This window comes from Macrobrachium nipponense, chromosome 23 (assembly GCF_015104395.2).
Source record: "Macrobrachium nipponense isolate FS-2020 chromosome 23, ASM1510439v2, whole genome shotgun sequence".
Lineage (NCBI taxonomy): Eukaryota > Metazoa > Arthropoda > Malacostraca > Decapoda > Palaemonidae > Macrobrachium > Macrobrachium nipponense.
In genome coordinates, this window is record NC_061090.1 from 30277895 (window position 1) to 30290531 (window position 12637).

The following is a 12637-nucleotide window of genomic DNA, read 5'->3' on the forward strand; positions in this document are numbered from 1 at the left end:
TATATTAAGTACTTTGCGCTTAGTTGGAATTTACAAGATGTCAATGGAATTCAGTGTCTTATTCACTGTTTACTGGATACTTTAAATCAGTGGTTCTTGACCTTTTTATGACCACGCCCCCCTCTAAGAGCTGGTCCTTCCTTCCACCCCCCCTTCCATCTAGAGTAAAATTCCCTCCCAGATTTAAAGGAAACTGGAAAAAAGAGAGAAAGAGAAGGAGTTGAGAGAGAGAGAGAGAGAGAGAGAGAGAGAGGTCAATAACTACAAAATATGGTGAGCCAAACAAGTCTAACTAGAGTAGTAGACTATAGACTATAAGAAACTAGCTTTATAAGGCGATGCTTTTGCATTTGTTCATAAACTTCCGAGTATTAGTTCTTCACTCTTGTTCAGGGAATAACGAATATAATTAGAGAAGTTTTAATTTTACCCTAGTGCTCACGCCTTCCCTGGAAAATGCTGAGACCCCTAGGGAGGACCGTTCCCCCCCCCGTTCCCCCCCCCCCCCCCCCCCCTCCCGTTTAAGAACCAGTTTAAAATCGTTAGGTAATCTCGTCTGCTATTTTCAATACTCCGTCTTGGTTTAATTCTTCAAAGATAGTGACGGGTGGAATGAGAAATTGTTGATTGATTGTACGTTATCTGGCGTCATCCTCGTAAGCACAAAGAATACTAAGGGCTTATACAAGGGAATGATTGTCATGGCTTAAATTCTGTTTACAAAAAATACGAAGACGATAAGATTTCTGATTAAATGGGATGATAGCTTGTTTCTCATGATTAGTCTATTTCATCTTCAGTGATGTTAATTCTTTTAACGTAAAAATTCTAGAAGAGAGTGACTGCTGTGAAACATCTCTAAAAAAAATAATAAAACCTTAATTTTTTATTTAATCCTGAAAATTTTTTGATGCTGTACATTGTGACTTCTCCATTTTCGCGTTTACTCGAAAGAAAAGGATAATCATTAAGAAATCTTAAAACACTGAACATACACTAACTCACGACTGAATGAAATAACAGAGAAACAAGAAATTCCAACAACAATCAAACAGAGTGAGAGATAAAACGGAAGGGAGGAAAAAAAGAGCAGGGAAAAATGGCCAGCTAGAAAAAATGCAGATCAAATGGAAGGAGGAGAAGAGGAAGAGGTGACAAAAATGAAGACATCTATAAATGGAATGGAAGAAAGGCCTTTTGAAAAGAGACGATTAATAAAGTGAATGGAGAGAGAGAGAGACAGAGAGAGAGAGAAAACAACAGCTTCCACTCACGGCCTCTAGTGTTCTCACTTTAAAAGAGAAGCCAATAAATAGTAGCATGTTTAATCCTCTCGAATCAAAATAAGGAAAGGCAATAAAACCAACAGGTTTTCCCCTGAAATAGAAACAGAAGAATTATAATAATATTAGAAGACCTTTTGTTGTCTTGTTTCAGGCGACTCTTTCCTTCTGGAAACTCACCAACACAACTCGCCCAATACCTGAAAGGATAATATCCTTGAAAATAATGATCCCGTGAAGTGATCAGCTAATTAGATGCTAATGAGGTTCCGTCTTCAGTCTGGAATTTTCCAAATTTCTCGTCTGGAATCTTTTATTTATTTATTTTTTTTGCCTCCCCCCCACCCCTGGATCTGTATCGTGATCAGTTACTGCTGCAGTGTCGGGGGGGGGGGGGGGGGGGGGTAGGGGGGGGGGGGGGGGGGGGCGGTCTTTAGCGCAGTGGGAGGTTGAAACCAACAATCTATGGAATGTTGAATTTCAAGTCAATGGACCCTTTGGTGTACCTGTTCCAAGTGAGTGGTTTCATCTACTGAAATAATAATAATAATAATAATAATAAAATAATAATAATAATAATAATAATAATAATAATAATAATAAAAGAAAGGGAAAAATGGATAAGTATCAAGATCTGAAAATAGAAATAAGAAGGATACGGGATATGCCAGTGGAAATTGTACCCATAATCATAGGAACACTAGGCACGATCCCAAGATCCCTCAAAAGGAATCTGGAAAAACTAGAGGCTGAAGTAGCTCCAGGACTCATGCAGAAGAGTGTGATCCTAGAAACGGCACATAGTAAAAAAAGTGATGGACTCCTAAGGAGGCAGGATGCAACCCGGAATCCCACACTATAAATACCACCCAGTCGAATTAGAGGACTGTGACAGAGCAAAATAATAAAATAATAATAATAATAATCATAATAATAATAATAATAATAATAATAATAAAGAATATAATAATAATAACAATATAAACGCCGCAATTTCATTCCACAACAAAGAAAAGGGGGGAAAAATATCCAGCATTTATATACAACCACAGAATTTCATTAACCCAGCGCCTATACGAGTATATATGAAAACAGTCGTTTTATATTTTCAAACCATTCCAGAGAATTCTCTCGCCTATCATTCCGGGCGGTAAAGACTTTGATGATCGTTTCCAAAATCAAAAAAATAACACTATTCAAATTCCACTGACACAAATAAGCTGTAACGTATTCGATGTTGTTTGATTGGTTGGCGCAAAAGGATAAACAAGCGTCTCTGTGTCGACATGGGTCGTTTAATCTCTTGGATATTAAGAACTCAATATTCCCTCTGTGACAGTTTATCCCAATTTATTTTCCATCGACATTAATAAATTGAATATAATATACATATATATAACATACATATTTTATATACATATATATATAGTTATATATATATATATATATATATATATATATATATATATTTATTTATTTATTTATAAATATAAATATATAATTTTTTTACCCGTAAAATATCAAAACTATGACTTATTGCTTATGACTTAAATATTAATTAAATTAATACCTACCTCCTATAAATCATTAGATGATAAAAATAAAAGACGCAAAGAAATCTCCTATATATCTCATCAGTAACCTAATGAAAACACCAGTTATTTTCTACCTATTTGATCAGCATCAATGAGGAAATATCACCCATTTTCCTACGAATTTTATCAATAAAATAGAGAAAAAATATATGACCGTTATTCGACGAATTTCAAAAGTGATAAATTGTCGGAAGCACCAAATTCCATTTTAATGGCATCGGAGATTCATGACCATGCTTTGAGTAACAATATTAGTGTGTGTGTGTTGGGGGGGGGGGGGGGGAGAAGGGGGGGAGGTGTTTTGTTGCGGGTGTGGGAATTACCCACACTGAACATATATATAACCACTATGAATTTACCAAAACTAATTCCGCGCTAAAAGCTACTCAAATGGACGGCCGCAGTTTATGGGATCAAACATTTCTCTTTCCGAAGCCCATTTCCGGCTCGAAACGCTAATTTCGACTCTAATGCCTTTAATTCTGTCATCCTTCAAATGGTGCTTTCAGTAAACAGTTCTGAAAACTGCTATTATGTGACGTTGCCCAGTCGCCAAGTGATTTTTTCATCTGAATTTTTTTCCGCGACGTCTCCTGTCCTCGAGATAGAGAGAGAGAGAGAGAGAGAGAGAGAGAGAGAGAGAGAGAGAGAGAGAGAGAGGTCTGTGAGGTATTCCTGGCCTTCAATTTAACCCGAATTCTTGTCTTGTAGCTAAATTATGATGTTGTATTCAGTCAAAAAGATTAATTCATCACAGCCATTTCTGTGACGAAATTACTTGATAGTGGCAGAACCTGAACCTCAAACATTTATTATTATTTTCGAACTTCAACTTCTTTTAAATTTCATCAGCGATGATGTCATTGAAATTCATTTTAATAAACTTATTTAATATTAAGGATAATATATCGAAAGCTCCTTGTTGCTCTAAATCTATCATTTTTTCCATACAGCAAATACACTGCTCCATGTATAATGCAATAATAGTTATCTTCTTTTAAAGAGAAATTAAAACCACTCTCACTGCAATACTTTAAAAAGATAAAATGAATGAAGTGTTACAAAAATAAAGACAAAGTACTAAACAACTCTTCCTTTATAGTATAATACAAAAAAACAAAAACAAAAATATCACAATGAAACAAAGCATCACAGAAATTAAAATAAAAAATATATATATAAATCCCTGAACGGAATTCACATCAGTTCTTTACTCAACCGCCCTCCAATGAATGAAGTGTTATTAAAATAAAGGCAAAGTACTAAACAACTATTCCTTTATAGTATAATACAAAAAAACAAAACTATCACAATGAAACGAAGCATTAAAAAATATATTAAAAAAATATATAAATCACTGAATGGGAATCACATCAATTTTCTGCTCCATCAGGACACGATCGACCCGACGGGATGCATCAGCAGGTGCTTCCTGAGGGAGAGGTGATCCGGGAACACGGAGGGACAGCTGGCGCAGTGGAAGACCCTGTGGGACGCCGTGTGATCTTGGAGGACGTCGAAATCGTCGAAGGTCCTGAAGCAGTTGAGGCAGACGAAAGGAACCTCCCTGAAGTGGACGGACTTGTGGATCAGCATCTTCTTCTCCGTGGGGAACCCTTCCTTGCAGATCTTGCAGCGGAAGGGCGCTGCTAGTGGACCCTTCGGCTTCTGCTGGCGAGGGGATGGTGGACGTCCTTCCCCACCTTCCCCTTCCGAGGGAGATCCTGCGATGACCCTAGGAGCTGCGGAGAGTTCCATCAAGGCTGCTATTCCTTCGAGTAAGTGAGGGTCGTAGTTGTATTCTTCTTCTTCTTCTTCTTCTTCTCTCGCTGAATTTCCTCTGCTCTTCTTCCTCTCTGATCTGCGAGAATTGGGGTCTTCTGTCTTCCTTCTCCTAGTTTATCGAGTTTCTTTCGTTCGCCGACATCTCGTCTTCGAAAGAGATACGATAATATTATCCGTCAATATCCGATCGGCAGGATATTCGATACTCGTTGACATAAGTCTGTGTTTGTATGGATCTCTCTCTCTCTCTCTCTCTCTCTCTCTCTCTCTCTCTCTCTCTCTAGATTTTTAGACATCAAATAGGGAAATGCAATTATGTTTGTTGGTCCTCACAAAAGTAGACAGATCACTATGATGAATTTCTCTCTCTCTCTCTCTCTCTCTCTCTCTCTCTCTCTCTCTCTCAACTTGATTTGGTCCTCACAAAAGTAGACAGATTACTATGAATTAAAGAGCTCGCTCTCTCTCTCTCTCTCTCTCTCTCTCTCTCTCTCTCTCTCTCTCTCGATTTTGACAATCAAATAGGGAAATGCAATTATGTTTGTTGGTCCTCACAAAAGTAGACAGATCACTATGATGAATCTCTCTCTCTCTCTCTCTCTCTCTCTCTCTCTCTCTCTCTCTCTCTCTCTCTCTCTCTCTCTCGAACTTCAAATTAATTCACGATTCAATTTTTAAACCTAATAATAACTTTCCTCAGTCGGTAATAAAACTGAATACTTACCTTGTGATATCCGAAAGAAAGGAAAAACTATGGGTTCACTTCGAGTGTCCTCAGCCCCAACAAAGTCGGCCTCCTAATGAGAGCGTAAACCCTCAAGTATTCCAGGATTAGAAAATAAGACAAAAATTAAAGTAAAGTACTGTTGATCATTCAGGAATTTTGCCAACTACACTTTGCCTGTTAACTGCCTCAGAAAGAACTGTATGGTAGTTGGATACAAATACTGTATGGTAGTTAGATATAGATACTTTTTTAACTGCCGGTAAATATTACCAGTAAATATTAAAGGAAATCGTACAAGGTTGAAGGGATCTAGAATAGTATTCTGCGAAGTATAATGAGTATTTATCTCGGTGTTAAATGCTTGGATGAAAATGCAATAGAACTTTATAGGATATCGAATCCAGGTTAAAAAAAACAAGTCAGACAAAATAACTCACAGAAATAAATAAATCATAAATATCCCATCCTAAAATTCCTGTATCTTTAACTCCCGCGAAAACCTTTTTCAGACCTTTTCAGACTCTTCCACTGACCTTTCCTAACCGTCCCCCCCCACCCCCCCCACCACCACCACCACCAAACACAACTAGTATTTTGTAGGCTTACTCACCGAGTAAGCGGAAATGTACCTCGCTCAACATACAAAAGGGCAAAGTGACAAGCAGTGAAGGGGTAAAGTTACCACATGGGAATAACATCAAATACATAGATGAGATAGGATACAAATACCTGGGAATAATAGAAGGAGAGGATATAAAAAGCAAAGAGATCAGGAGAGAATATATGCAGAGACTTAAGACAATACTCAACCACGTCCAGAGGATGACCACCGAACTTGTCGAAACGTGTCGACGGTCCAACAACCTGGTCTATAGTAGATTCACATCAACCGTGAATTTGATGTCTAGGCCACCAGTCCCTTGCGACGCTCCTGATTCACTGTTGATAAGCCAATCACAAGGCTGGAAACTCTCCTCAGTCCCTTGAGAGAGTTCACATGGGATACGTCTTTCAAAAGTATCCCTCAGGAGAAGTGGAACATAGATCCTACCCATGTGAACTCTCGAGAGAAACTGATAGTTTCCAGCCCTGTGATTGGCTTATCAATAGTCAATCAGGAGCGTCGTAAAGGACTGGCCTACACATCAAATGCACGGTTGATGTGAATCTACTATAGGAGAACATGAATCCAGACCACGGAACGAGACCACGAAGGAATCCCAAGATTTCTGATGGAATATTTTCAATAAAAAATGTTTCCTGCAATCCAAGCTGTCTTTTTATTCAATATGAATATTGGTCATTTATTGACCAATATCGTTGTAGGTGAAGAGTGAATTATAAAGAAAACAGAAAAGATCCTGTATAAGATAAATTTGCAAAATGCAGCCATCCTTTTCAACAATAACAACAACAACAACAACAACAACAACAATAATAATAATAATAATAATAATAATAATAATAATAATAATAATAATAATAATAATAATAATCTAGAAAAGATTTCTATTGTGAAATTTTTCCTTTCTTCTTTGCCTTTTTTTTTTCTCTCTCTCTCTTCTTCTTCTCCTTTGCTTCTTTGTCATTTTCCCGAGGACCGAAAAGAAAAATTGTAATGCCATTAAGTCTCTGGCCCAAGTTGAGATGAAAGGCCTGAACGCAAAGTTAAGGGTCCTTAATTAAAGAAAATGATGAAAAAAGATGGAAATTAAAATACAAATTAATTTTTGTTAAATCGAAAAAAATTTATATCGTAAAAACAAAAATCGAGAAAATCATTTTTTAATCGGATAGAGATGAAAATCTAACATAATGAAAAAAACAGTAAAAATATTAAAAAGTAAAAAAATATAAAATCTAAAAAAATTAAAAAACCAAACAAATGAAAATAGAAAAAAAAAGAAGAGGATTCATAGCATTTTCAACTATCTTTCGCTTTTGGAAATAAAGGAAAATTTTTTTAAATATTTCTCTGTGTAATACATTCTTGTTCAGACAGAGAGAGAGAGAGAGAGAGAGAGAGAGAGAGAGAGAGAGAGAGAGAGAACGAGAGAGAAATTCCCTGATAACAGAATCCAAAACACATCAATTACCGTTTCCCTACATCAGTGCAATTACCTAACAAGTAATTAGCAATTAGCTTAAACCATTTACACTAATTGAGTTAAGCAATTAAATTGTGCTAATAGAATCATATTAATTTCTGCAATCAATAAAATTATTATTTAATTCATGTTAAAATGGAAACATCATATTCTTGAATTAACCATTAAGGAATAATGTAATTAAGTTTAAACTGATATGGGGAGAGGGAAATATTATTTAAAAAGGCATTAAGCATGAACGTAATTATAGTTAATTATAGTTACATAAATTTGGAAAAGGGGGGGGGGATAGGTTACAGTCGATAATTAGAATTATTACAACTACGGTTCAATTATTTTGGGAAATGGGGAAATTGCATAATACTTTATTGTTAGTACCGACAAACAGACAGACAGACCGACCGACCGACTGACAGACAGACGGACAGACAAGAGACCGACCAACTGACAGATTTGGCATTTGCAAAATACGCCCATTACCTGACCCGCATAACACAGGTAAGCGGCCAATAGCTATTTACATATTAATTGATATTGCCGCAAATCACCGTAAATACAAATGCGGTTAGGCGATTGGCGGTCTGGGAATATAATATCTGTATTTTTTATTTTTTTTCTAATAAGAGTATTACGAATTTACTGTGTAGCCATTTTCAGTGTATATTAGCAATATCGTAGACTACAATTACTGCATATTTATAATGATGTATACGTTATTATATACTATATATATATATATATATTTATATAAAATATATTTGTATAAATAATATATAAAAGTATATTATATATAATGTATATTTTTTTTGTGATTTTTTATAAATATATATATATATATATATATATATATATATATAAATATATATATATATATAGAAGAAGAAGAAGAAGAAGAAGAAGAAGAAGAAGAAGAGGCTAAAGAAGAAGAAGAACAACAACAGGCTGAAGAAGAAGGAGAAGAAGAAGAGGCTAAAGAAGAAGAAGAAAAAGAAGAGGAATAAAAATAAAGAAAGAGAAAGAAAAGATGAAGAAGAAGAAGAGGAAGAAGAGGAAGAAAAATATGAAGAAGAAGGAGAAGAAGAAGAAGAAGAAGAGGAAGAAAAAAGAAGAAGAAAAAGAAGAAGAAGAAGAAGAATAAGGAGAAAGTGAAGGGAATAGAAAGAGACATCAAACAAAAGGGAAGTCGGAACTGACTCGATCAGGGGTGATTTATAATCCCTCGGTCACTTCCAGAATTGGGCATCGATCATGAACATCTATCTATCTATCTATCTATTCCTGTGACGGACTGACTGATTCTCCTACATCCCCATGACAGGTCATAACTCAGTCTCTCTCTCTCCTCCTCTCTCTCTCTCTCTCTCTCTCTCGATCACACACACAAACCAGTTAAATAACGAGATACATTATTCACTTCTAGGGTCAACTGAAGCACGATGGAATTTTTTAAGTAATACTCATACTGTCTGTCCTGGCAGAGAGAGAGAGAGAGAGAGAGAGAGAGAGAGAGAGAGAGAGAGAGAGAGAGACTTAACCTTCAATGAATTAAATTAACTAGTATTCAACTGCTCTCCACTAAGAAAATACTAAAGGAATTATCTCAATTAGAAATTATCACACGTGTTGAATATACCTACGCAATATATATATATATTATATATATATATATATATATATATATATATATATATATATATATATATATATCATCATTCAGCATTCAATTATAAAGTGTCCAGAGGGAGTCCATGATACGAGATTTAAAAGGCCAAGTTTATTGCATATGATACGTTTCGCATATACATCTGTGTGCATCATCAGTCTGTGAATAAAATACAGACATATTATAAACAATCATATAAAATTAAAAGGAATTCACAATTAAAAAATAAAGTCTAAAGAAAATTAAAAAGAGCAGTAAATAAAAAGAGAGACTACTAAAAACACCAACCGTCCATGATCATTCCATCTTCACCTCTCTCTGATCATGGACGGTTGGTGTTTTTAGTAGTCTCTCTTTTTATTTACTGCTCTTTTTAATTTTTTTAGACTTTATTTTTTAAAATTGTGAATTCCTTTTAATTTTATATAATTGGTTTATAATATGTCTTTGTATTTTATTCACGGACTGATGATGCACACAGATGTATATGCGAAACGTATCATAGGCAATAAACTTGGCCTTTTAAATCTCGTATCATGGACTCCTTCTGGACACTATATATATATATATATATATATATATTTTTTATATATATATATATTATATATATATATATATATATATATATATATACATATACATATATACATACATATATATATATATATATATATATATATATATATATATATATATATATATAAACATCACGAAGGTCATCGTGTCGATTTAGTAAAGATTTTTGTCATATTTATGTTTTATAAATTAAGTATATATTTTAAATATAAAAATTTAATGATCATAATTTTTTTTATTGGTTTTATCTATCATTCTTCTTTTTTTAACGCTCATATCTGAACGCTGAATCTTATAGCATGTTATCATTCACTTTTTCATTATTAATCATATTAATTTATACATTTACATCTTCATAGCGGCGCTGAATAAATATTATATTGAATCATAATAGAGAGAGCTGGAGATTAGCTCTACCAAACATCCACTACGATTCCGTAATCCTTTCTTTCCAGAAACGGAGTGACTCCATGTTTGGTCAAGGGAAAATACCTCTTATTCTCGCCACTTTTCTCCAGAAACTCAGGTAATGAGCAAACTTGAGATTGCTGCACTAAAAAAACACTTTATTAATGAGAACGGTAATCTCGCCAAGTTTCCGTATTTTGTTCGCTGTTCTTAAGAATGCCTTTAGACGTAAGTGGTTATTTTTAAGGATTTTACTCTCTCTCTCTCTCTCTCTCTCTCTCTCTCTCTCTCTCTCTCTCACACACACACACAGAAGGACCTGGGGTAACCCGAACGAGCTGTAAGGTCTGTAAGGTAAGGTCTCTCTCTCTCTCTCTCTCTCTCATGAAAATGAGTAAATATTGTAATGCTCTTTTGGTCATAATTAGGGATCTCTCTCTCTCTCTCTCTCTCTCTCTCTCTCTCTCTCTCTCTCTCTCTCTGGCTTTCTGCCTTGTGCCTGGAGGAGCGTTCTCTAACTTCTCTTGTGGTTTGTCATCTGGAGGATCCCTGATATGAACATTAACAGTTTTTACCTTTGCACAAAATCGGTATATGGATGATCCTCTAATGGCTTCTGTCTCTTTTATCCTTGTTGTCTTTTGTCTCTGTCTCTGAATATCCTTCCGATTGACCTCTGGGGGTATTTCTTGTTTTCCCAAAGTGCCTCTCATTTCCGTTTTGTGGTCTCCTTCCTGCGTCCAGTTCTTCCTCTCGTCCCTCGTCTCCTTGTAGTATCTATGTTTCTATCAGATCCTCATGCATCCTTTCTCCGCTTTCTCTCTCAGCCCTTATGCCAGCCCTTCTCTTCCTCAGGATCGGCAACTTCTTCCATCTGGGTTTCTGCTTTGTGCCTGCAGGAGCGTTCTCTTGGCCCCTGTCCTTCCTGGAGCCTTGTGCCTTGTGTTTTCCAGGTGAGGAACTATGCCGCGTTTGACATTCTCTTCTGCTTCTGAAGTTGTTATTAGGTCTCTCTCTCTCTCTCTCTCTCTCTCTCTCTCTCTCTCTTGCGCTTTTACCGGCATCAGTGATGCCTCACTGCTGGGGTGTCATCACGGGGCCAAATCACCGCAGAGGGTTTTTGTTTAACCAGCAGTGAGCGCCTTCCCTCTGCTCCTTGGCACCGCTCACCAAAAATGGTAGTACTACTTCTTGGTTTTTTGCATCGCTGTAACTCTGAATTTATATATATTCAGAATTTCTGAATATATATATACTGAGAAATTAGACTTTCTTGAAACAGGTCACTGTTTGTTGTGGGTCTTCTGTGTAGGATCCCAAAATAAGGATTTCCAATTTCGTATGTTTCCTTCACATTTGGACCGTCCCATATGTGAACCAGACATTCGGTTCCTCCAGGAGTTTGTGGTCTTATCCTTGTTGTGTTTGATGGCGGACTGCCTTGGAGAGTCTGTGTCGAAAGACGCTTGAAGCTAAAGGTTGGTCTGAGAATCTGACGGAAGCTCCGAGTCTTCGCTTTTGGAATTCGAAGTCTTCCTCCTTCCTTGGAGACAGATGGATACTGTGTGTTCGTGCGTTTGTTCGTCCTCCTCCCTGTGCGTCTTGACTCCTGAAGGACGCTTTCCCGTTGACATTCTTGAGGATTTGGGAATCCTTTCTCCTCTGCTCTTTTTTTTTCTTTTTCGACCAAGGGTCCCTTCTCATTTTGCGTGATGATCTGAGCGGTTGACTTTGGCTTCTTGCTCGTGATTGTCCCTTGTTTGATCTCTCTCTCTCTCTCTCTCTCTCTCTCTCTCTCTCTCTCTCTCTCTTGTTTTGAAGTCTCCTTCCTTAGTGAAGTATTTATGTTCAATTGACGTTTGTCTGCAGCTTGCAAGCTTGGCACCTTTTAGAAAGAAAACTGGTCGATTGTCACCAGAATCTCTAGTTTATAATTCGTAAGTTAATTATTGTGGTTCTGCGTCTTTGCGTATTTGTGTTTACCTGTTGATTCCAGGATCATCCTGAATTATACTACAGCCGAGATAGGCCAGACCAGGAAGACCTCAGACGGTCAGACCTTCGCCAATTAATTAAGCGCGGTTTAGGTTCGGTATTGTTACGGGATTTACAATATACGGCTGTTTAGATTAGTGAATCTCTCTCTCTCTCTCTCTCTCTCTCTCTCTCTCTCTCTCTCTAGGACTCTACAAGGTATCCTCCACACCTTGAGAGGTGGCACCTATTTACTAATAAATTCTCTCTCTCTCTCCTCTCTACTCTCATCTCTCTCTCTCGATCCTCTCTCTCTCTCTTCTCTCTCTTCTTACTCCCCTCCTATTCTCTTGTCTCTTAGTTTTCTGTCGTAACTATCAAAAATTCCTAAATCAATATGAGCTTAAAGGGCTAACCTGGTGTGGTTCTTTCTTCTTCTTCTTCTTCTTCTTCTTCCTTTTTCCTGCTTAACTTAATTTATCATATATACTCGTATATTTTTATTTACTATTCCTTAT

At 36.4% G+C, this 12637-nt stretch overlaps 1 protein-coding gene across 1 annotated transcript; it reads right to left on the reverse strand.

Moving 5' to 3' along the window:
* Nucleotides 1-4267: 4267 nt before the first annotated feature.
* LOC135197520 (protein bowel-like) lies at nt 4268-10858 on the reverse strand. The gene is made up of 2 exons (XM_064224585.1): nt 10665-10858; nt 4268-4739 (listed from the first exon to the last, which is right to left on the reverse strand). The coding sequence occupies exons 1-2, from the start codon at nt 10856-10858 to the stop codon at nt 4268-4270; spliced, it is 666 nt and encodes a 221-aa protein (XP_064080655.1).
* Nucleotides 10859-12637: the final 1779 nt, after the last annotated feature.

Excerpts from the sequence above, each read along its gene's own strand:
- LOC135197520 (XM_064224585.1), bottom strand. The coding sequence starts at position 10,858 with ATGAGAGGCACTTTGGGAAAACAAGAAATACCCCCAGAGGTCAATCGG. Across the intron at positions 4,740-10,664 it reads GATGACAAACCACAAGAGAA|ATCAGAGAGGAAGAAGAGCA; the intron begins GTTAGAGAACGC and ends CAATTCTCGCAG.